Consider the following 23,293-nt stretch of genomic DNA (forward strand, 5'->3'; position numbering starts at 1 on the left):
CAGAGTGGAGAGGGTTTGAATCTCAGCCTGGGCAGTGGTGTGGGCTCTGGCTGGTGGACATTCTTGTGTTCTGGCCTAGGCTGTGGAAGCTCCAGGCCAGCTTGTGGGGGTCCCCAGGTTTCCAGAGTTGACACAGAGAAGGAGGGCTGGTCCGCAGCTCAGAGGCTCTTCTGCAGAAGGAAAACCTTTCCGTCTCATATTTGCCTGGCCCCTGCTCTGTTCCCCACTGGCGGGCACTGCCTTCCCTGCACAGGGATACACATGCCCAAGGAGGAGAAGGGAGAAGCCAGGGGTCCTGATGATTGGGGTGGGCGATGGGGTGGGTGATGGGGTGGGCAAGAGAGAGCCTGGTGTGTTTAGTACCCCTCCCCTCCAGAAAAATAAAAACATGCATTTATGTTAAAAATGACTTTTGCTTAAAAAGTAGCATGTTCATTGTAGAAATCTGGAAAGGGAAATAAATGAAGAAAGAAGAACATGGAAATTCTTTAGAATTCCCCTCTGTCAGTTAGGATTAGGTTCAGTGGCTTGTGATAAAACCCAAATAATAGTGTCTTAAATGTGATGAAAGTTTGTTTCCTTCTTCTGTAATTATAGGCGACCCAGGGCGGATATGTTGGCTGCACCATCACTAGGAACATAAGTGCCTACTGAATGCTGCTGCTCTGTCTTCCCCAACATGTGGCTTCTACCTCATGGTACAAGATGTCTGCTTCACTTCCAGGCATCGCATTTGTGATCCAGTCAGTAGGAAGAGGGAATAGCAGAAGAGAATCCCTACCCATTCCTCCCCCAACCCACAAGGATACTTCCAAGATGTCGTACATAATATGCCATGTATGCCGTACTGGCCTGAACTTAGTTGTGTGGCCACACCTAGCTGCAAGGGATGCTGGGACATACAGTCCTTATTTTTAAATCAGGAGTTCTGGTTTCTAAAGGAAAAAGAGAGAACGATATTGGGAGACAGCTAGTAATTTTGACTACATTCCTACATAGTTTAGGGTATTTCCTTCCATACTTCATTTTTCTATGCCTAGGGAGAGAGAATTTATTTAACCAAAGATGAGATTATATTTTACGTACTTGTCTGTAACTTGATTTTTTTCCTAGTTAAGGATACATCAATAGCCCTTTTCCATCTTATTAAATAGACTTCTGCAAACTATTTTTAGCATGATCATTCCTTGTTGAGCTGGATGGTAATTTATTTAACTAAACCCCCAGTGAATAGAATTGTAAATCAGATATTGAAGGTAAAGCTTCATGACACGTATGAGATTTATTTTTCCCTGTAGGATAAATGCCCAGAACTTGGATGGATGGAGCATAGGATTTGGGCATTTGAAGGGGTCATTGGGCAATTGGGGAGCTCCCCAGACTCTGGGCTATGTGGGGCGGCTTGCAGCAGGCTGTGTAAGCCCCTTTCTGCTGTTACTATAGCGATTATTTTATCATCACTCCGATTCCAAGGCCCTTGCTGTTCCATGACACTTTGCTTCTGACTCCCCGCCACCCAGATCATGTTGGGGATGGGGTCCTCAGGGCACCCCCTTTTCTTTGTCTTTGCTGTGTTCTGAAGCTCCCTCCCACCTCCCCCTAAATCATCACTTCCCTTTGCTCCCAGCCCATCCCCTGGCCCTCTCAAGTTTCACCATATGTCTGGTGAGGTCACCCCAGCCAAGGCAGAGGTGTCCTTGGGGGCAGTCGGGCCCCTCCCCAAGCAGATCAGGTTGCCAGCATCAGTCTCAGGGAGTGACTTCAAGGCCTCTTTCTGTCCTTTTTATCTCCAGGGAGAGATTTATCCTCCCCAGGCGACAGCAGCCATGGGTTCCAGGCAGATGGCAGCTCCCCAGGGGCACCCCTAAGGGCAGCTGCTACTTGTTTTAAAGGCTGATGTGGTTCACTGTCCACAGTCACTCACTGATGGTGTGTGATTGGGTGTGTTGGGTACACGCTACCAGGCCAGACTGTCTGGGTTCAAGGCCCAGCTCCTTCACTTACCAGCTGTGTGGCTTTAGCTAAGGTCTTTACTGCGCTGGGCCTCAGGCTCCTCTGTGAAATGGACATCGTGATAACAATGCCTGCCTCCTGGAGTTTGAGAATTAAAACACCTAGAGCAGCACCTGCACATAAGGCCCAAAGGTGTAGATAGTGAGTTTAAAAAAGTGTTCTTCTTCTAGTGGCCTCTCTCAGCTCGGTATCAGTTTACTTTGTGGAGCCTGTTCTCAGTTTCTCCCCGTCTCTCCCATCCTTCCTCCACAGACCAGTCTCTCTTGAGCACCGGCTGTGTGCCAGCCTCTATTCTAGGCACTGCATAAACGGCCAAGGAAACTGTCTTCTGCACTGAGGGAGCTGATACTTTAGTGAGGGAGACGATGCTGAATGATCAAACCTATCCATACTTAATTGATAAGAGCACAGCCAATAGCGGTGACGTCTGTGAAGGGTAACGGGTTCAGGTGGCTATGTAGTGGGTGAGATCCTCTCTTATATGGGTCCAGAGGTGGCCTGTGAGAGGAGGGACCTCCCCTGCCAATTGAATGTCTTGGGAAAAGCTCTATAGGTAAAGAACAGCACGTGCCAAGGCCTGGATGGTGGGGTCCTGGTATGTTCAAGAAATAAAAAGGAGGCCAGTGTGCCTGTGGCTGAGCCAGTGGGGTGAGAAGAGCCCGCATTAGACAGTCTTTGGGCTGTGGAAGAGGTTGAATTTTTTCTAGGTTTTAATCAGAGCCTCTTCTAAGGCAAGGATTTCTTGACCTTGGCACAGTTGTTTGCGGTCAGCTGTGTCTTTGTGGGGCTGCCCTGTGCACTGGAGGGTGTTTAGCAGCATCCCTGGCCTCTACATACTAGATGCCAGGAGTACCCCGTCCTCAGTTGTGACAACCCAAAATGTCTCTAGACATTGGCACGTCTTCTAGGGGGCAAAATCACCCCTAAGTTGAGAACCACTGGGCTCAGGCTAGGGGGGCCCGGGGTGGGACTAGCCTGGCATTGGGAGACCTGGTTCTAATCTGTGTTTTGTCACCAGTTTGCTGTTTGACCTCAGACAAGTGTCTCATACTTTTGGTTTCTCCATCAACTGGGAGCTTGTTGGAGATGGCAAACTCGTAATCCTTCTAACCCTCTCCCTGCCACATCCATGGCAGACATCACTAATCAATCATGATGTGGCTTCCTGCTAAGTCTAGAGCTCTAGGGACCATGGAGACACTCCGGCCAGGAGCCGAGTAAACAGCCCCTCTGGTCCTTCTCTTATGCCCCAGAAGACCTTGGTATATACTTAGAGGAACTTGAACGCCTGGGCTCGAGGAAACCTGTGCATCACCTAGAGGAACTTACTCCAGTCGACGTAAGTGTACAGCTGAAAGAACTTACACCTGAGCGCCATTGTTTACAGTAAGGATGCTTGAAACAACTGTCTGCAGCATGGTAGTGATTACCTTATGCTATAATTTTGACTAGTAAGCAATGAAGTGAACAACTTGAGGTCTGTCTTATTGTGGATTCTCCAAAGAACACGTCCCGAGACTATTTCAAGGGCAAGTAGCGTACTTGGGAGGTCACCCAGGAGGCATCAATAGGAGAGTCGGGGAGTGAGGCAGGGAGAAGGCAGCCAAGAAGGGTGTGTCATCAAGCGGGTTACCATGGGGGCTGCTGGAGCTGAATCCTATCAAGGCACTCAGGGAGATAGTGTCCATCGAGTGCCTCAGTTTCCTCATCTTTCTTTTCATGCCAGGCCCTGCTGACCATCACTGAGGGCTGCTCCCAGGCAGTCTTACTTCTTCAGCACTTCCGGCCTGCCCTGCGCATGAGAGCGGGGCCTTCAGGCCCAGAGATGCGGGCACTGGCAGCTGGATGTGGTGTGGGGTAAGGGTGGGGTCTGGATGGCAGATGCTGCCCGGTGTACATATCAACATGGGTAAATGTGGAAGGCGTGATGTTGAGTGAGAAAATCAAGTTGCGGAAAGCAGGCTACTTATAAAAATGTTGTGAACATGCAAAGCAGTATTCTCTCTTGCTTATAGATGCACACAGGCTTGGGAAGTGGGCAGAGGCATGTGTGGGAATGAGGAGCACCAGCTCCAAGTACCTTGCAGGGAGAGAAGGTGCCTAGTGGCTCACGTCTCTCTGTAACGATTCTTTTCTGCTTTTTCTATTTAATACATTGAGGTTTGATATTTGCATGGTACTGTGGGTCAACTGAACTAATCTCAAGTGCATACTGCTGGGGCTTTGCATATGCAGCGACCTGGTCACCACTGCTCAGATCAAGATACGGAACGTTTCCAGCGCCCCCGAGAGCCTCCTCATCCCCTTTCCAGTCTGTGCCTCCCCCAGACTTGTTGAATTTCTTTTGGCAAATGGTTTCAAGCAAATTTGGTGTAGTGTTAAGATTTGCCAAAGCTGGGTAGTGATGAGTTTGTGGGTGTTTGTTGTTTCTCTCTATTCTCTATTCTTTTCTGTATCCTTGACGTACTTCATCATCATATTCATAAAATGAAGAGGAGGACTTGGGCAGATGTGAGGACAAGTGGTCCAGGCACGGGCAAAGCTTCTGAGGCTGAAGGAGTTTCTCAGGCAGCCCTGGAAATCCTGAGAACAGTATTGTGTCTAAGGGAGTCTTCAGAGATGAGAGCTGCTTTTGACCTGACTGTTTCAAAGCTGTCAAGCCTTGGACAAAGGAAGAGTCACCCTGGAGGGTCCCTTTCACCATTCCTGCCAGTGCAGGGGACGCCGGTGCTGCCTGGAAAAGCCAGTCGTGCCTTGGGCAGCAGGAGGGCTGGGCCCAGAGCCCCTGCTGCCCATTCTTTCTGGGTCACGAGCTGCCCATTGTGGCCTTCACACCGGCTTGTTTGCAGTTCCTCAGTGGGTGGCCTGAGCCTCCCATTGTTGCAGCACAATAGCGGTGGCAGAGCTCGTGTGAAGAAACCAGGACAGGAAGCCCCAATCTAGGCCAGCAGAGTGTGGCACTCCCAGCTTCCTGCCCTCCTTGGCTGTGGTGGGCGAGGCTGTCTTTGTCTCCCTCTAGTCTGGGGAGGCTGGAGACATGACTTCCTGTCAGTATCCCAGGCCCTGTTAAAACATCCTCTAGGAACCCCATCCCTGTCCCCCCTGCCCATTGTCATTTAAAAATCAGGATCCGCAGACTTCCAAGGAGCCTGAGTCCAGGTCTCTGCCATGTGTCAGGCACTGTGCCAGGCACATTCCATACCTTCCTTTGATTTTCAAGCACCTGCTATTTGCTGAGCACTACATTTGGCCCTGAAGACGTACCTGTAAACAAGACAGGCAGGGTCCCTGCCTTCAGGGAGCTTCCATTCACTTTATCCCATGACATTCTAAAAGGTGCTGTATTCCTATGATCTCCACTGGCAAGAGTAAATGAAGACTCAGAGAGGCTAGTGCACTTTCCTGAAGTCACACAGCAGGAAGGACCCGTGGTTGAAACTCAAACTCACCAGTTTCCAAACCTGGCCTCTGTTGTTGGATTGGGGGTTATGGTTTCATCCCAGCCATGATCCCTGCTTGTCCTGGCCTTTCCCTTAGGATCTTGTATAGATTGCTTAACCTCAGTTTCCTCATCTGCCAAATGAGCTCTTAATGCAAGATGGGAAGATAGGAGTTTGCATTAAGAAGAGGAGGGCCTCTTGGTGGAGATGGCGTTTGAACTAAGGCCAGATGGATAAGGAGGCTGCTCAGGGCAGAATGGGGGAGAACATCTTGCCAATAGGAACAGCATATGCAAAGGTCGTGAGGCAGGAGTGTATCTGGCAGGTGGATAGAATCTAGAATGACAGTGTGGCTGAAGATTATTTATATTGAATTATGTGGGAGGATGAAGTACTAGAAGATGAGATCGGAGAGGTTAACAAGGACAAGGTCATGGGGACCATGGAAGGATTTGGATTTTAAGTGCAGTGGGAAGCCATGGAGATTTTAAAGGCGTGGATTAACTGATCTCTTGTACATATTTAAAGGGATCTCCCTGGCTGTGTGTGTAGAGAACAGACTTTTGGGAGGGTGAAGGGGACCAGGAGGGAAATGGCTGTGTTAGTCCAGGCAGGAGATCATGATGGCTTGGACTGGGGGGATGGCTATGAAGATGGGGACCAGTGGTTGTAGTGTTCAGGTAAAGCTGGTAACATTTGATATACTGGAAATGGAGTGTCAGACAAGAGGGTTCTGTGGGTCAACTGGCTGGTGGGTTTTGGCTAGAGCCCTTGAAAGGCAGAGGTGCCATTAATCAAGTGGGGAAGAGCTCGGTATGAGTCTGGGGAAGGTCAGGAATTAAGTGTTGGACAGGCTGAGTTTGGACATCCCGGTGGAGACATTGAATCAGCAGCTGGAGATAAGAGTCTGGGGTTTCAGGGGAGAAGTCCAGGCTGGGGATATAAACATGGGGGTCATCAAAAAAAGGGAATTTAACCCATTTATGCCAGAGGTTGCAATTTTTTTTTTTTAATAAAAAATCAGACCTTGGCAATGACCTTGAAGAGTAGGATATAAATAACTCCCACAAGCTTAGTATTCCAGTAATGGAACTCTAGGCATAGAAAACCCCAAGACTAGCTGAGATGGCTCTGCACTCTATGTGGACAGAGACAAAGCTGCCTTCCTACGTCTTGCCTTTTTCTGTGACTCACCTTGTGGACTGTCATTGCGCCCCCTCCCAAGAGGCTTGAGTCTGGGCAGGTGGCCGGGCTCCTGGGGGCAGGCATGGACGTGTTGTGTCTCCGGGTGATGGAAAGGATCTGACAGCCGTGTGCGGAGGGCCACCCTCCTCTCTGCTTACCTGCCCCGCTTACCCTGACCCCAGCACTATCTTGGGCTGTCCCTGCCATCTCTCAGAGATCTCCCCAGACAAGCGTGGTGGGTGAGACAGGCTCTTGCAGCCCCTGTCTCAATCAGCCTGCACCTGGGTTCTGTGACAGGAAGACCATGTGCTCACCTGGACCAGCCCCCCTGGGGAGCCCCAAGCTGTCATCTGTCTTGGCAGGGCAGGTGACTGATAGGCCCCACAGCTCCCCATGGCCCTGCGGGTGTAACACCATGAATTCCTTTTCTCAGGGGTCTCCGTGTGGCTGCTTCCAGGTTAGGCTACAGGCAGATCCCACATCCTGGAGTTGGGGCAAACCAGGCGGAGGTGGCTGTGGGTACTGGGCCTCGGTCTCCCTTAGGTACTGACTCTGCTGTCTCTCCTTCCCCCAACATTGATCGCTGTGACTCTCTCAGCCCATCCGTGTGACCCCTTGGCAGCTCTTCTTTCTGCCACTTTTCCACTCACACCACCTGGTGCCAGGCCACCGTCATCTCTTGTTGGCACCACTGCACCCTACTGCCCTGGTCTCCCCACTTTTACACGCAACCCCTGAAATCCAGTTCCTTGCAATAACAGAGAGCTCTTTCACCAACACTTCAAAACTGGGAGACTTCTCTTTTTAAAACAATTCTAATTTCTGGCTTCATTAAAAAAAAAACACACCACCACCCAAATCTGAACCTCTGGTGATCCCGGGCCTGCGGCCTCCCCACGTGGCCCCACGTGAATGGTGCACCCTCAGCTCCTGCAGCCCCTGTCGCTCCTGCCCTGGTATAGTCACACTTATCTGCTGCGTCCCATAGAGGAGAGACATGATTTGTCTGTTCCAAGCCCCTGAAAGGGTGGTAGAAGGACTGTGGTCCATTCAAACAGTAGATTCCTGGCATCTGCGAGGAGGCTCTTCGTGAGATGATCTGGAAGGATCTCTGAGCTATATTAAGTAGAAAATCCAGGTGCAGGTCATCCGGTGTATGTTGCTATTTTTTGGTGTGTAGAGAAGTAAAAAAAAAAAAAAAAAAAAAAAAAAAGAATAGATGTGTGTGTGTGTGTTTTTGCATAGATTTTTTGGAAAGATACCCAAGAAACTAGTAGCTGGGGTTTCTGTAGGGGTTGGAGAGGTGCTCGATGGTTTGGGACTGGGGTAAGGAGAGAGACTTTCTGTGTTTTTGCCATTTTATAGTTTTGACTTTTGAACCATGTGACTGTGTTATTATTCAGAAGTTAAATTGTAAAGCAAAGTAAAAAAAATTGAAAAGGGAAATGAATTAGAGTCTGGGAGCTGCCCCTGGGTGAGGAAGCAGGTGTGTATCTGTTGGGGCCGAAGGTTCCTCGAGGGCAGGGGCTTTGAGATTTTCTCTGCTGTTTCTTCAGGGCCCAGCGCGGGGCCTGGCGTCATAGGTGCACGGTACACCCCTGGTTTCCGTGTGGGAGCGAGGGCTGTTCCAGTGTGTTTAAGGTGTAAGCAGAGCATGTTTTTCCTCATCCCCTGCCTGTGTCCCTGGACCCATGGTACCTCCCAGATCCTGGTTGGCATTTGAACTTGAGAGCCTTCTGTAGGGCTGTCCATGGGAGAGCTGGAGACGCAGACACTCACCTCTCTCTGCTTCTCTCCTCCAGGCATTCCTGCATCGCATCCGGCAGAATGTGGCTGACTCAGTGGAGAAGGGCCTCACGGAGGAGAATGTCAAGGTGTGGATGCTCGGACTGGCCCCTTTTCTAGAACATCTGTGTTGCTCTATGCCTTGCTCTTCCCGTGCGGCGATAGTCAGAGGGTGTGCATGCCGGCGGAGGCGTGTCACCCGCTGACTGCTGACCACCAGCTTTGCCCTGCCCCAGCTTGCTCCCTGTAGTGCTCCCAGCTTGCTTCCTGGAGGCCTCTTGTCCTGTGAGCAAGCTGTGCTTGGTGGACGTCAGCAGGAATCAGCCCTGGGCCCCACTTTCCAGCCCAAGACTTCCCCTCTGTGCTCAGTGTGACCCACCCCCTGTCTTCTGGGCTCCTTGTGTCAGGCCCTCGGGCTTGGAGCCAGTGGAAAATCCTCTCCCAAGTGCCCCCGGGAGCCTGGCACCTCCAGTACCTCTTCTGGCAGCCCCGGCCCCCGCTCCTGCCCTGGGCATCCAGTGTCCAGGCAGGGCTGATGAGTAATTGGGTCTAGTTTGGCCTTGGCCGTGGCTCTGGGGAGTTTGAGGAGGAGATCAATAGGCCTTCTGTGTGCATGGCTCAGCTCCAGCCTGGCTCTCCAGGCCTGGCTTTCTGTGTGACCTCACTCTGAGCGCCTTTCAGGCTTCGGGGCTCTAAGGGTCCTGGTGTCCAAGGTGCCCAGTATTTACAGCACACAAAGGACTCGGTCATAGAAGACATTGCCCCCAAACGCCCTGGTTAATCTGGACGGTGGCCTTGCATGTTGACAACTCTACACTGAATTATTTGCATAAGAAAACTGAGTCTTAGAGATGTCAAGGACTTGCTCAAGGTCTCTGCGTGGCTCGTCCTGGGGGTGGGGGGTGTGTGTTCACGCACTGGGATCCTGGGATCTAAACTCTATGCCTGCATTCATTTGTTCCCTCATTCATTCAGCAAATATGACTGAGCACCTACTGTTGATTCCACTTCTTTATTATACTCTTTATTATCGTTTAAAAATTATTCATTATAATTGTAAACTGCGACTTAGTACAGCTTTTACAAAATTACCTTTCTTTTTTTAATGAGGTCGAAATGTCGTACAGTCCATACACATGCACCAGTGTAACCGTGACCCAAATGAAGGCAGAGAGCATTTCCCAGCTCCAGCTGCCCACTCTGGGCCCCCCTCAGTCAGTTCTCCCTCCCTAAAGGTAATCCCTGGTTCCTAGTACCATGGATTGATTTTGCCTGTTCTTGAAATTTACGTTAAAGTGAGCTCTTTCAAGTCCCTGCCTGGCTGTGGGATTTGCCCTTGATGTTGTGTGTAGCTGTGGTTCACTCTTTTTCCTTGCTGTATGGTGTTCCATTGTATGAATGCAACGCGATTTACTGATCTATTCTCCTGGGGATGGATATTTGAGTTATTTCCAGTTTTTGGCTGTTACAACTATTCTTTAAAAAAAAAAAAAAATACGATCATGAGGGCTGGGCGAGGTGGCTCACACCTGTAATCCTAGCACTTTGGGAGGCCAAGGCGGGCAGATTGACTGAGCTCAGGAGTTCAAAACCAGCCTGGGCAACACGGTGAAACCCTGTCTCTACTAAAATACAAAAAAAGTTAGCAAGGCATGGCGGCATGCATCTGTATTCCCAGCTACTCGGGAGGCCGAGGCAGGAGAATTGTTTGAACCCTGGAGGTGGAGGTTGCAGTGAGCCGAGGTCGCGCCACTGCACTTTACACTCCATCCTGGGTGACAGAGCGAGATTCCGTCTCTAAAGAAGAAAATAATAATAAAAAAAATACAATCATATTGTATTTTTAAATAATTGCTCATTGCGGGGGCTCTCCTGTACATTGCAGAAAGGATTAATAGTATCCCTGGCCTCTGTCTATGAAACACCCCTTTTCCTCCCAATTTGTGATAACCAAAAATGTCCCTTGACAATTGCCGCATATCCCGTGTACGTGTGGCGGGGGTGGTGGGTAAAATTGCCCCTGGTTGGGAACAGCTGATCGGAAGGTTAAATTCTAAAATGTAGGATTGCTGGGTCCAATTGTACTAGTGTTTTACACTTTTAGATTGATGTGGGGAAACAGGGAATCTCATATATTATTTGTGAGAGTTTAGGCAGCGTATTTCTAACCTCCTTCCTTATTGTGTTTTCTTCTACCATGTCGTTTTAATGGGTGCATAGAAATGTACTCGTAATTTCAACATCCATCCTGTGGCTGGACACAGCAGTTGTGTCTGACTGTGATGAATGTCTGCATACTAAATGTGGAACTGCTCGCAAGACTTTGACCTTGGGAATATTATTTTATCTGAGCCTTACTTCTTCATCTGTAAATTGGGGGTAATAATAGTTTCTATCTCATGGATTTACAGTGGGGATTAGATTCCATGAATGCATGTAAAGTTCTTAACACAGGATTAGTCACTAATCCTGATGATAGTAAATAAATGTTGGCAATATTTCTGTGATTACGATGATTTCTGTCAGTGGTAAACCAGTTCCGGTGTTTGAGAGTTCTTCTTTGACTACAGTGTCACCTGCACCGAGGTTTGTATTTTTTCAATGCTTGGCTTTGCTCTCCCTCCGAGCCTTGATTCACGCTGTCCTCTGGCCTGTTTTTTCCTCACAGATCCTATTCTCGAACATCGAAGACATCCTGGAAGTTCATAAGGATTTCTTGGCCGCCTTGGAGTATTGTTTACACCCGGAACCACAGTCTCAGCATGAACTTGGGAACGTTTTCTTAAAATTCGTGAGTACCATGCCACTGGCCCTGGTGGACTCTAGCTTTTGAGAAGTGGGCTTCTCCCTGGGTCCCTGCCCCATCCCCTTTCACCAGCTTCCTCTGTAGGTCTGTCTGGGAGACGGGGTAGCAAGTTGGGCAGGTGGGCCCAGTCTGCATTCCCGGAACTATGGGAGGTGGGTCAGGCCCAGCAGACTGTGGGCATTTTTAGTGACTCTCCTTTCCCTCAGTTTCACATAGAAGGTGGGCCCTCACTGAATGCATGTGTCCTGGAGTCCTGTGACCTCCTGGCCTGGCAGGGCCCCTCTGCCACAGTGACCATCAGAGGTAGCTAGTGGCCAAGACTTGGCATCAGACAGACCTGGGTTTGAGCAGCTCAGGCACCCACTGGCCAGTAAGGGTGTCTGATCCTTGGGTGCCCCATTGGGCTGTTGGTCAGAGAGGCTGATGCTTGCTGCAGTAGCCTCTCTCTTCCTGCAGGATTACTAACGCATTTGGAATTGTGGGTGGTAGGCTGGAAGAAGGAAGGCAACTGCTTCTCCGTAGCCTCTTTTTCTGTACTACCTGGGACCCCCTCACAGATAGAGGAGCTAGCCTCACGGGCACGAGATGTGAGCCAAACTCCTTTGCCTCTCTGAGCCTCTATTTCCTCCTGTGATTGCGAAGTAGGGCTATTCCGCCTACCTCCTAGGGTTGATGGCAAGACTCAGAGGTAAAGCAATAGGGTAGAGAGCCTAGAGCAGAACTTCTCAGCTGGGGCGATTCTGGCCCCCAGGGGACATTGGACAATGTCCAGACACATTTTTGGTTGTCCCAGCTCTGCGGTGCTACTGGTTTCTAGTAGGTGGAGGCCAGGGATGCCACCAAACATCCTATAATGCACAGGACAGCCCCCACAACAGAGAATCATCTGACCTCAAATATCAGTCGTGCCGAGGTGGAGAACCTTTGGTGTATCAGCACTCGGTCACTGTTCAAACTGTCATCACCATCATGATCATGATCGTCATCATCACTAACTCACTTCTCCAGGGGATCACATCTGAGTGGCCAAAGCCTAAGGTGATGGAGCTGTGTGACTCTGCCCTTAGAGGGCAATGGGGGGCAAGTCTCATGTGCAATCAGGCGTGCAGAGTACCCCAGGATACAGTCATTCAGCCAAGGGCCAGCCACTCTCTACGTGAAAGTGAGGGCAAGGAGAGCTTCTGGCCAGGCTGCTGAGCAACTCATAAACTGTGGTCCTCTCAGCAAGTTGACTGAACTTGTCTGTGCCTCAGTTTCCTTTTACCCATAGACGGGGTATAAATCCATGACATTGTGAGGATTAAGCGAGATAATACAAGGAGCCTGCTCGGTGCAGCGCCTGGCACAGTAAGTGCTCAATAAAGGTCGACATTATCTTCCTGTTCACGTAGCGCATGCTCTTCCATCTTTGGAATTGAGCACAAATAAGAGCACAGTGGGGCGCAGGTGGGCTGGGTGCTAGCGGAGCGCATTGGGCAGAGGAGGGACGCGGTCCACTTTGGGTTGCAGGGACCCTTTGGCTGCTGTGAGGGGGAGCAGGTGTGGAGGGAGAGCCGGAAGCAAGGAGACATCTAAGAGGTTACCCCGCCAAGTGAGGTGACGGTGCCTCGGACCAGCATGGTAGCAGTGGAGGTGGTGAGAAGGGGCAAGTGGCCACAGTGGTTCAGTAAAGGTGTTTGAATAGGAAAATGAAAAGAATGGGAGGGACAGTCCTCCCTTCGGGTTCAGAGGAGACAGGAAGTACTTTTTTCTCTGGCGTCAACAGCCAACATTCAAATCCCTGTTCTACTGCTCACCAGCCCAGTGACCTTGGGCAAGTCCTTTCACCTCTCAGGGCCTCAGTCTCCAACTCTGTAAAGTGGGGGTAATGACAATACCTGCTGCAGGGGGCTGTCATGAGGATGAATGACCTGGCTAATGCCGCATGTCAGCTGTGGGTGTTACTTGGCCTGCTTCCTGGAGGGGGTGGCCTTGGGGCTGGCTGTGATGTCATGATCTGAGCTTGGGCAGGATTGTCTGTACTTAGCAAAAGTGGGAGAAGGGGTCCTCAAGGTGCACTGTCCAGTTTGCCAAAAGCCCCGGCCCTCCTCAGTCCTTTTGGCTTCTCTGCCTGAGTCCCAGAGGCTGTGGGGAAGTGGGTTTAACTCACTTGTCAGCGAGAAGCCCTGGACCCTGAGGACACAGTGGGGCTATTCTCACCTCTCTCTGTAGGATCCCTGACTTGCTCAGAGATATAGCAGAGGGCTGGGGGGCTGGGGGTGGGAAGTTCAGTGTGCATGAAGCAACCTCTTTTCCATGTCCTCTCTTCTGCTACCTGGGACCCTCCTCTTGTAGTCTCATCAAACTGGGTACCTGGTGAAGGCCGCACTTGCCATCAGAGTCATGACATGTGGAGGGTGGACATTTAGGCCTTTGTGGGAGGTTGTTCTGGGCTGGGGCCTTGTTGGCGTCCTCCCTGGGCCTGGGACATCAAGCATTCTAGAGCCCAGCTGCCCGACTTTGCATCCTAGCTCTGCTGCTTCCTTGCTCTGTGATCCTGGGAGAATGACCTTACCTCTCTGTGCCTCAGTTTTCTCATCTGTAAAGTGGGTATCACAAAACTCACCTTCTAGGGTGGTTGAGAGAATGAATGACGGTGGAGCCTGGCATATAATAAGTGCTCAGGAATTGTTTCTCACTTGGGTTATGTGCACATCTGTTCATGAGATCCAGCGCTTTCTGGAACCTCCCAGTCTTCTCTGGAGTATGACTTTGTGCAGGGTCCCCAGGCCTGGGATCACTGGGCCCCATTCCAGGTGATTTATCGTGAGCCCCCCTGCACCTCAGCAGGGCTCCTGTCCTTCCAGCCTCACAAAGCTGCTTTGATGCCCAGGTGCAAGGATGCTTGTAGGAGGCTTTGACAGAGATGAAGTATTCTGGAGATTGGTTCTGCCCTGAGCCACCAGAGAGACCTGCTGGAAACATCAATCAGGTCTCTTCAGCCCCCCTCCCGGCACCCTCCAAAGGTTCCTGCCTCATTGGAATAAAATCCCCACACCCCACCATGCCCTGTCCGTTCCTTGGAACTCAGTCCCCTGGCTCCAGCCACACAGGACTCCTTGCTGTTCCAGAACATGGAGCCCATTCCCGCCCCAGGCCACTTCCTCTGCTGGACCAGTTCCCTCAGACATCTCTGCGGCTCTCTCCCTCCTTGCCTTGAAAGCTTTTCAGAAATGCCATCTTCTCCGCGAAGGCCTCCATGCCCTCCTGCTTAAGTTGCTGCACTCCTGTCCTTCCGCGCCCCTCCCCTGCTCTTGTCATTCTCAACAGAACGGTCCGCACTGCCCTTTGACACATCGGATCTTTTGCTCCTTTTTGCTTATTGTCTGTCTCTCCCTAGAATGTAAACAACACAAGGACAGGGACTCTGTCATGCTCGCTGTTCTGTCTCTGCATCAGAAATAGTCCAGCCCCTTAGCCGGGCATGGTGATGTGTGCCTGTGGTTCTGGGTACTTGGGAGGCTGAGGTGGGAGGATCGCTTGAATCTAAGAGGTTGAGGCTGCAGTGAGTCAAGATCATGCCACTGCACTCCAGCCTGGGTGACGGGGAGACATTGTCTGAAAACAAACAAAACAAAACAAAACAAAATCCAGCCCTGAGCTCACTTGTCTTCTGGACATGCGAGCAAACTGAGAGAAAGGTTAAGCTCAAGGTCACAACTGTGCCAGCCGCAGAAGTGGGCTTTCGTCCTTCCTAAGGGCTAAGCCAGTGTTCCTCAGTTCATTAGCTTACGTGCTGAGTTTGGAATTTCAGCTATATCTGAGTATCCTTTGTAGTATTATTTGTTTAATGCTTTAAAAAATTGATTCACTTAACAAAACTTCAATAAACTTATTTAAAAAGAGAAGTTTGCATCATCATTGAAAATAGAAAATTAGTGTGTAAATAGAAGGTAATTGTCAAAATAAATGCAGTAGAAACCAAACGGTGTTACCGCATTCTATCTAGAAACTCTTAACTACTTGAGCCTCTCAGCCTGAGGCTGGTTACATCACACCAGCTAAGACCCTCCTTGAGCTAACCGGACCTATTGAAAAAGGAGCCAGCATTCTCAGTGTGTGATCCAGTGTTTTTAAATTTAAAATCATCTTTTTAATTAAAAATTAAAATCATCACGCCTCTTCCTGTCTGCTCACGGAGGACAAGCTGAGTCAGTCTGTCTCAGGAGTTTTAAAGGCCACCCCTCTGTAGGTTGGGTTTCTGGAAGCTGGCGATTTGCACACAGGTGGCCTTTTGGAAGCAGCTAAAGGAGAGGTTGCGGAGACTCTACCCCAGCTGCTGATAGTCCCATCTGGAAGGAACTCTGGAACTAGGATAGCTCTTCAGATTACGCACAATTGTAGCAAGTGGGCAAGGCCTTTGCACCCTCATTGCCCGGTGGGCTGTCCTCAGGAGTGGGTGTACCACCGCAGACAGGCGGCCCTCTTAGGCTGAAGGCAACTCCAGGGGAGGGCCTTAGCTGAGGGCCATTGTCAGCCCCCACTCCCAGCACCTGGGGTAAGGGGCGTCTCTCTCTCCGTGACAGGCATTTGAGGAGTGCACCATGGCATCCATTGCAACCCCAAAGGAAAGGCAGGTCTCAATTTTTCCTTTCCACTGTCCTTCCCAGGGTTGTTTACTCCATTTACTCCCTGCCTGGAAACGTTTTCCCATGGCCATGGCAGCATCTGGGCTGGTGAGATGCTAATTGGGAACAGAGCTCTGCAGACAGGCTCTCCAGGAGAGGAAGGGGCCCTGGCCCACAGTCCAGCCCACTCATGCCACCTAACTGAACAGATGGAGGAAGAGTCCCTTACCCGCTTTCCCCAAAACCCAACCAGTAACTACTGAGTTTATCATAAACTAGCACTGAGTGGACATTTTCTTTGCACTGGGACCTGTTCTCTGTGCCTTACAGATACACATTCATTAAAACTTCACAACAGTCTTTAAAGGTGGTTACTATTATTGTACCCATTTTACAGATGAGGAAACCAAGGCCCAGAGAGATTAAGTTACAGTGCAAGCTTACCGAGCTAGGAAGCATGAGAGCCAGGATTTGAGCTGACACATTCAGGCTGTAGAGTCTGTGTTTTTCACTGTCTTATGTGATAAGGTCTCCTGAAATACATACTAAGCATCTCCTGTGTGCCAGGCACTGCACTAGACCCTGAGGATGCTGTACTAAATAAGACAGACTTGCTCCCTGCTGCTACACTGCTCGTAGGTGGGAGAAACAGAGGGCAATTTAACTGATTAGGTCATTTCAGATGCCAGTGCAGACTGTGAAGAACATAAAATGCAGATGTGGTGAAGAGTGACTCTGCCTGAGGTTGCTTTCAATCGGGAGGTCAGGGCCAGGGCTGCCACATTTAGCAAATGAAAACAAAGGACACCCAGGGAAATTGGAATTTCAGGTAAACATCAAGTAATTTTTTAGTGGAAGCATGTCTTATGGAATATTTGAGACATCCTAAAACAAACATGTATGTGAAACGAGCATTCACCTGGGTGTCCTGGGTTTTATTTTGTATCTGGCAACCCAAGGGTGGGATGGCCTTTCTGAGGCGGTGAAATGGGATGATTTTGGGGAGGGTGATCTGGACTGAGGGGAGAAAGGGTGGAAGCCCTGAGCTAGGAGCAAGCTTAGCTCATTTGAGAGAAGAAGGGAGACCAGTGTGACCAGAGCAGAGTGAGTGATGGAGAGAGTTTGAGGGTGTCATAGTGGGGGCAGGACAGATCCTGTAGGGCTTTGCGTGCCAAGGTGAGGACCATAGATCTTACTCTGAGTCAGTGGAAGCCATTGCAAGTTTTAAGCACAGGAGTAGTGTGGTCTGATTTATGTTTTAACCCCTCTCTCCCCGCAGCTGTGTAGATGGGTAAATAAGTTGGGGAGACTGTTGAAAAATTGAGACCTGACTCTCACTTCTCCCCTCCCCGCTGGAGGATATGTTTGCATGGGCCAGCTCCTTCCCTCTTCTGGGTCTCAGTCTTGCTGGCTGTGAAATGAGTGGTTTGGAGCTGATGGTCCCTGTGGAACCACTGTCACCTGGGTATCGTGGACAGCAGCTGCCACCTCTCACAATCCTTGAGCCCTTCCTGGGGGTGAGCTCCCGTCCCCTGGCTGTCTCCAGCTGGCAGTTGTCCCCTTCTCCCCCTTCTCACCCCAAACCCACAACCACATGTTGCGCACCCACTACATCTGTGTATGCACAACTATTTGTCCGTTTCTTCCTGGCAAAGCAATCAGAGCCCCATGTGGGGCCCCTAGGAGGAAATGGAACACTTGGACTCTGAGCTGTCAAGAGCAGCGTTTCCATATTTGCAGAGTCTCAGGCCTGAGATGCAGCTGGGGTCAGGCTGGATGAAAGGACATGGGTGTGATTCAACTGGGCACGGTGCTGCAGAGGGGATGTTGTCCTTTGCTAAATTTAACTTCTCCAAGCCTCAAGCCCTGGGCCCCTGCTCTTCCCACAGGCTGAAGGAGAGGAAAACACTGCAGACTGTGTTATAGAAGGAGCTCAGGGGATGAGGAATGACAAACCGGTGGTGAGCTTGTTACTTACTCCCTCTCTTGCACCTGTGGCAGACATCGCTAATCAATCACAGCATTCTGCCTCTGGGCTTCCTGTGGGACCCCAGAATCCTCCTCACTAGTGTTCCAGCTGGCACTGCCCAGTGACTGGGGTTGGTATGTGGGAAGAAACCAATTTGTCCCTGCTTTCTGGCCCAGTCCCTTCCCTTCATCTCTGTGGAGATGGACAGAGAGACCCTGTCACCTCACTAAGATTTGGGTCTATGTATTTCATTTTCTCCCTTTCAGAGTATGCATGTATCAAAACTGTCTTTGCTGTATGCGACAGAAACACCAGTTCAGATAGGCTTAAACAAATCAAGGACTTTACTGATGCATGTCAGTGAAATTGTTCAGGAGTGTAGGTCAGCTTCAGACATAGCTAGATCCAGGACTCCGTATGATGATTTCAGGACCAGGTCTTTCTTGGATCTCAGGCTCTGCTTTTATCTGTGCGGTGCTGATTTCACTCTTGGAGAATGGGAGGGGCTTATGGGGTGCGTGCCTCACATGGTGGCAGGGGTTCAATAGCAACTCAAAGAGAGTTTCTCTTCCCAGTGATTCTAGCACGAGTACTTGCAGACTCTTGCGGCCCAGCTTGGGTCACATGGCCGCTGTTATTAGGATGGGGAACTCTGATTGGTTTTGCCTGGGTCATGTGCTCACTTGTGGTCCCTGGGGTGGGGTGGAACCAGCCTGGGAAGAAGCACGGAGCTGGTCTGAGGGGCCTTTGGCCTCTCTCAGTTCCTCCTTCTGTTTTCTTGCTTTCATTCATCAAATAGTCATGATACCTGCTCTCTGCCAGTGGCTGCTGACCCCATTGACATCACAGCAGTGACCTCAACAGATGCAAATGCTGTCCCCATGGAGCTGACAGTCCCAGGAGATTCAGGGGAGAAGGACAGTGCACAAATGAGAAGTAAAACATCCTGGGGTCAGGGACCATCATAATTCCCAAAATCTGCCTGGGACCCTCCCAAGGCTTTCCCTAAACCCAGAAGTCTATCCGCTGCCACCTTCCTCCTGACTCTGCCTGTCTTTTTTTGGCTGTCAAAACCTTCCCACCTACCGCCCTACCCTGTCACAGACCAGTTCAATGAAAAAGATAATGAATTTTCTGAAATAATCATCCTGGTGATAATAGCAACAACATTAATAAGCAATAATGATACTAATTAATATTTAGTGAACACTTACTGTGCACTGTTGCAAGCACTTTAATAGAAATTCACCTGCCAATCCCCACAACACCATTATGGTAATGATATCATTGTCGTCCGTACTTTATAGATGAGAATGCAGAGGCCAAGAAATGTTCCTTGTCTTGACCAAGAGCTGGTGACCAGGAGGCTTGGGCTATGAACCTAGATGGTCTGGCTGCAGAACTGCTCCTTGGCACTTACAAGGGTGATGCTGATAGTGGTTGGTGAGAGTGGTCATGGGGGCTTTTAACGTCAGCGCAGGTCTTCTCTGCAGGAGCAGGTTTCCAGACAGGCCAGTTCCTGTCACCTACAACAACATAGTTGTTCTCTTTCTTCCTCTTCCTCTTCCCTGCAGCCTGCATCACCACAGTCTGCAGCTGAAACCCTGATTCCAGATGTGTCCAGCAGACCCTACTCACAAGGTTTTACCTATGGCTGGGTGATCCCCTGCAGCCCAGATGCCTCCTCACCCAGCCCTTTTGGCCTTGATGGCCCCTTAGGCTCATTTGAGACAAATGGAAGTAGAAAAAGGTCTGCTTGGGCAGTGTTGGGGGTGCTGGGGGTCCCCTCTTCTCCTTCCTTGCCTTGTGTGTGTGTGTGTCTTTGTGTATGTGTGTTGGCATCTCAGTGGACTGCAGATATTTGATGAGTGAATTGTGCTTTGTGACTCAGTGCATGTGTCCACGTGCATGCTGACATTGGTGGTGGTGTTTGGAGCCTGTAGCTTGCGTACTGTGATGCTTGAGATCATTGGGTGGTTTCTTGGAGTATGCATCAAGATTGTCTTATAGTATGTGTGTGTGTATGGGGGTGCACTGTGGATAATTGTAACATGATTTGTCTGACATTTTCCCCCATTGATCCATGTTTGTTGAGTGTGTTTATGTTTGTAGTAATACTTGTAGAGTACTTTGAAGTATTGTGTGGTGCTTATTGTGTGCCAGACACCGTTCTACTCATTTCACATGTATTATTTAATCCTCCAGCAGCGTAAATGTTGAAGGTCAGTTATGATGTCTGTTTTGCAGATGAGGAAACCAAGGCCTAGGGAGGTGAAGCACTTGCCCAAGGTCACCCTCTACTTAGGGAACATGGAACTGGGTTTCTGGAGTCACTCTGTGCCCTTCAGTATTCTGGTGCAGTACCCTTGGGATGCAGCTTAGTCCAGATTTGTGGCTTGAGATTTGTACCCTGGGTATTTGCATCCCACTGCCATCCCAACCCTGTGCCATGACCTTGAGCTGACATTGTCACTGGGGTTAAGGGAGTTTGAGTCCTGGTTCTGCCACTGCACTAGCGGCGAGACCCTGGGGAAGCGACTTTTCCTTGGTATTTTCATGGCTATGTGGGTTTCTTACAGTAGTTACCATGTAAGGCTGTCGTGGGGAGTGAGTAAGTTAACCCCCATTCCAGGAGAGCAGTGTGCAGCTTGTACTACGTGCTGGGCAGTCTGTGCTACGTGCTGGGTATGCATTCTGTGTTAGCCATCAGCACTGACCTGGGCACTTTGTGGCTCAGAGTGTCTGCTCAGACGATGCACAGGGAGCCCCCAGAGTGAGCTGGTGGGGGCTGGGGATGCCCGTTAATTCTAAACCCATCCTCCCTTCTCTTTGGTTTCCTATTTCCTGCAGCCTCCCATCGGAAGGCCATCTGGGGGCTTGTTTAGAAACAAGATGAGCTGCTTGCTGTGTGGACCCACCTCTTCCTTCCTTAGCTTGTTCGGGTCTCTTGCACACTCCCACCCGTAGCCCAGGGTTGAGGCCTTGCAACCCTTCCTCCTCCAGTGACCTCACCCACGGCATCCTTGTTTAGGGTTTGGCGGGTTCCGTGAACCATTTGGAACCAAGAATGCTCAGTTGAGAGCTTCCTGCTAAGAAGGCTCCTGTCTCTTCCAGTTCTGGAAATCCTGACTGATGGTTCTGGAACTGGTGACCCACAGGTGACCTTTAGGCTGGAAAGAGTCCATCTTTGGGCTCAGGGGTGTCTGGAGGTCCACAGAGCTAGCCCCCAGCCATAACAACTCTGACTTAAGGACTTTCATTAATTCTACCTTACAGATGAGGAAACTGAGGCACTGGGAAGTCAGGTAACCTGCCCAGGTTCACAGGAAATACAGAGCCATGGTGCAAGCCCAGACCACTCTTCTTGAGTCTATGCTCTTGACCCCCGAGCCACACTGCTTCCCAAAAGGTTATTCAGGCTCCTGGGTGCAGACCTGGGGCAAGAGTGGAGACTGGGAAGCTGGTAGTGAGTGAAGCCGCTTTACCCGAGATTCCTCTTGCTGTAGCCTCTCCTGGGTCAGGGTAGCCCTTTCCCACTACCCTGCCAGCCCAGCGGTAGGCACATGTCAGGGAACCTGCCTGCTACCATGACCTGCCTCCCACAGGCTCTGTCCTTGTCTTGCAGAAGGACAAGTTCTGCGTGTACGAGGAGTATTGCAGCAACCATGAGAAAGCGCTGAGGCTGCTGGTGGAGCTGAACAAGATCCCCACCGTGCGTGCCTTCCTTTTGGTAAGTTGACCCATCAGCCCTGGTGCTCCCTTGCACTCGGCCTCAGCCTTGGGCATCTGGGCACAAGGGGACTTCATGCTGCCCCATGGTGCCAAATCCCTTCCTTGGCTGGGGTGATCTCCTGCCTGAAGCAGGGATCGCCAAGCCTTTTCCATAAAGGGCCAGCTGGGGAATATTTTTGGCTCTGCGTACCATACAGTTCCTGTCACCACGACTCAGCCCACGCTGTTGTAGCATGAAAACAGCCATAGAGAATGTGTAGAGGAGTGGGTGTGGCTGTGTGGCAATAAAACTTTATTTATAGAAACAAGCAGAGGGCTGTATTAGGGTTGACTTTGCCCATTCCTGGTCTTAAGTAAGGGTTCTAATAAAAATGGCAAAAAGAGTAGTAATTATTAATACTATTGTCCTTATTACGATGATTATTATTAGGATTACTAGTATTTTAAGGATTATTTAATTATAAGTGAAAGATAATCCAATTAAAACTGGCTTAAGCGGCCAGGTGGGGTGGCTCACGCCTGTAATCCCAGCACTTTGGGAGGCCGAGGTGGCTGGATCATTTGAGACCAGGAGTTCAAGACCAGCCTGGCCAACATGGTAAAACCCTGTCTCTGCTAAAAATACAAAAATAATTAGCTGGACATGGTGGCACGTGCCTCTAGTCCCAGCTGTTCAGGAGGCTGAAGCAGGAGAATTGCTTGAACCTGAGAAGCAGAGATTGCAATGAGCTGAGATCGTACCGCTGTACTCCAGCCTGGGAGACAGAGCGAGATTTTGTCTCAAAAAAAACAAAAAACAAAACCTCAAAAACTGGCTGAAGCAAAACAACAAACAACAACAACAACACAAACTGTGGGATTCACTTTTCTGGGAAGTTTAAGACCTGAGAGGGCTACAGAGATGGCAGAGTCTGGGTGTTCAAATGATGTCATCAGGAATATGTGTCGCTTGACTCTCCTTTTCTCTGCTGTGGCTTCATTCCGAGGCAGGCTCTCCCCAAGTGGTAACAGGGTGGTCCCCGGCAGCTCCAGGCTTATACCTCCAGGCTTATAGCTGAGCAGCTCCAGGATAGCTGAGAGAACTTCCCTTTCCCTATAGTAACAGCAAAAATCCTAGGTCTGATGCTCATTGGCTCAAAACCTTATCCCTGAACCAATTGCTGTAGACAGAGTAATTGGTGGTGGTGTTCTGATTGGTCACTTCTGGAGATGGAGGATGGGGTCAGGTCTACCCATACAGTAGAGCCTAAGGGTAGAGTGGATCCCTAAAGCAGTTGGTTTGCATTTGTGGGAATGCAGGTAAATTGGGAATGGATGTTGGTCAGGAAAAACTGTAGACATCCATGATGGTGTTCCCTATACTTGTAGAGAGTCTCGCTTATGTATAAAACGGATTCTTATTTGTGACCTCTTTTGAGCCTTTTAGACCACTATCTGTTGTGTATGAGTCAAGATAAACATTTGTCTGCTTTGTAGACATCTCAAAGGGCAGTGGTTTAAACAAGGTGGACTCTTACTTCTCCCTCTTGTTAACACTGTGGGTGCAGACTGTCTGGGGCTGGTATAGTGGCTCCAGTGTCAGGGGCTAAGGCCCTAGGGTATGATGCTCATTGACCTGGTCTCAGATGACCTTTGACTACATCCCAATTCCAGGTGGCGGGGTGGAGGGAGGGCGGGAAGGAGAGCATACCCTTCTCATTTTCAGGGCGCCACAGGAAGCTGCACACATCTCCTCCCCTCACGTCCCATTGGCCAG

General features: G+C 50.1%; 1 protein-coding gene across 3 annotated transcripts in view; it reads left to right on the plus strand.

Annotated features, from left to right (window-relative positions):
* The window catches only part of PREX1 (phosphatidylinositol-3,4,5-trisphosphate dependent Rac exchange factor 1), a 203,288-nt gene that overhangs the window by 71,125 nt on the left and 108,870 nt on the right, over positions 1–23,293 (plus strand). For all 3 annotated transcript variants that reach the window (XM_008014635.3, XM_008014628.3, XM_073006013.1), the window contains 3 exons: positions 8,441–8,512; positions 11,092–11,214; positions 21,431–21,535. In XM_008014635.3, coding sequence (XP_008012826.3) covers positions 8,441–8,512; positions 11,092–11,214; positions 21,431–21,535 — 300 coding nt within the window. The remainder of the gene's footprint in view (positions 1–8,440; positions 8,513–11,091; positions 11,215–21,430; positions 21,536–23,293) is intronic.

The sequence above is a fragment of the Chlorocebus sabaeus genome, chromosome 2 (genome assembly GCF_047675955.1).
Source record: "Chlorocebus sabaeus isolate Y175 chromosome 2, mChlSab1.0.hap1, whole genome shotgun sequence".
Classification (NCBI taxonomy): domain Eukaryota; kingdom Metazoa; phylum Chordata; class Mammalia; order Primates; family Cercopithecidae; genus Chlorocebus; species Chlorocebus sabaeus.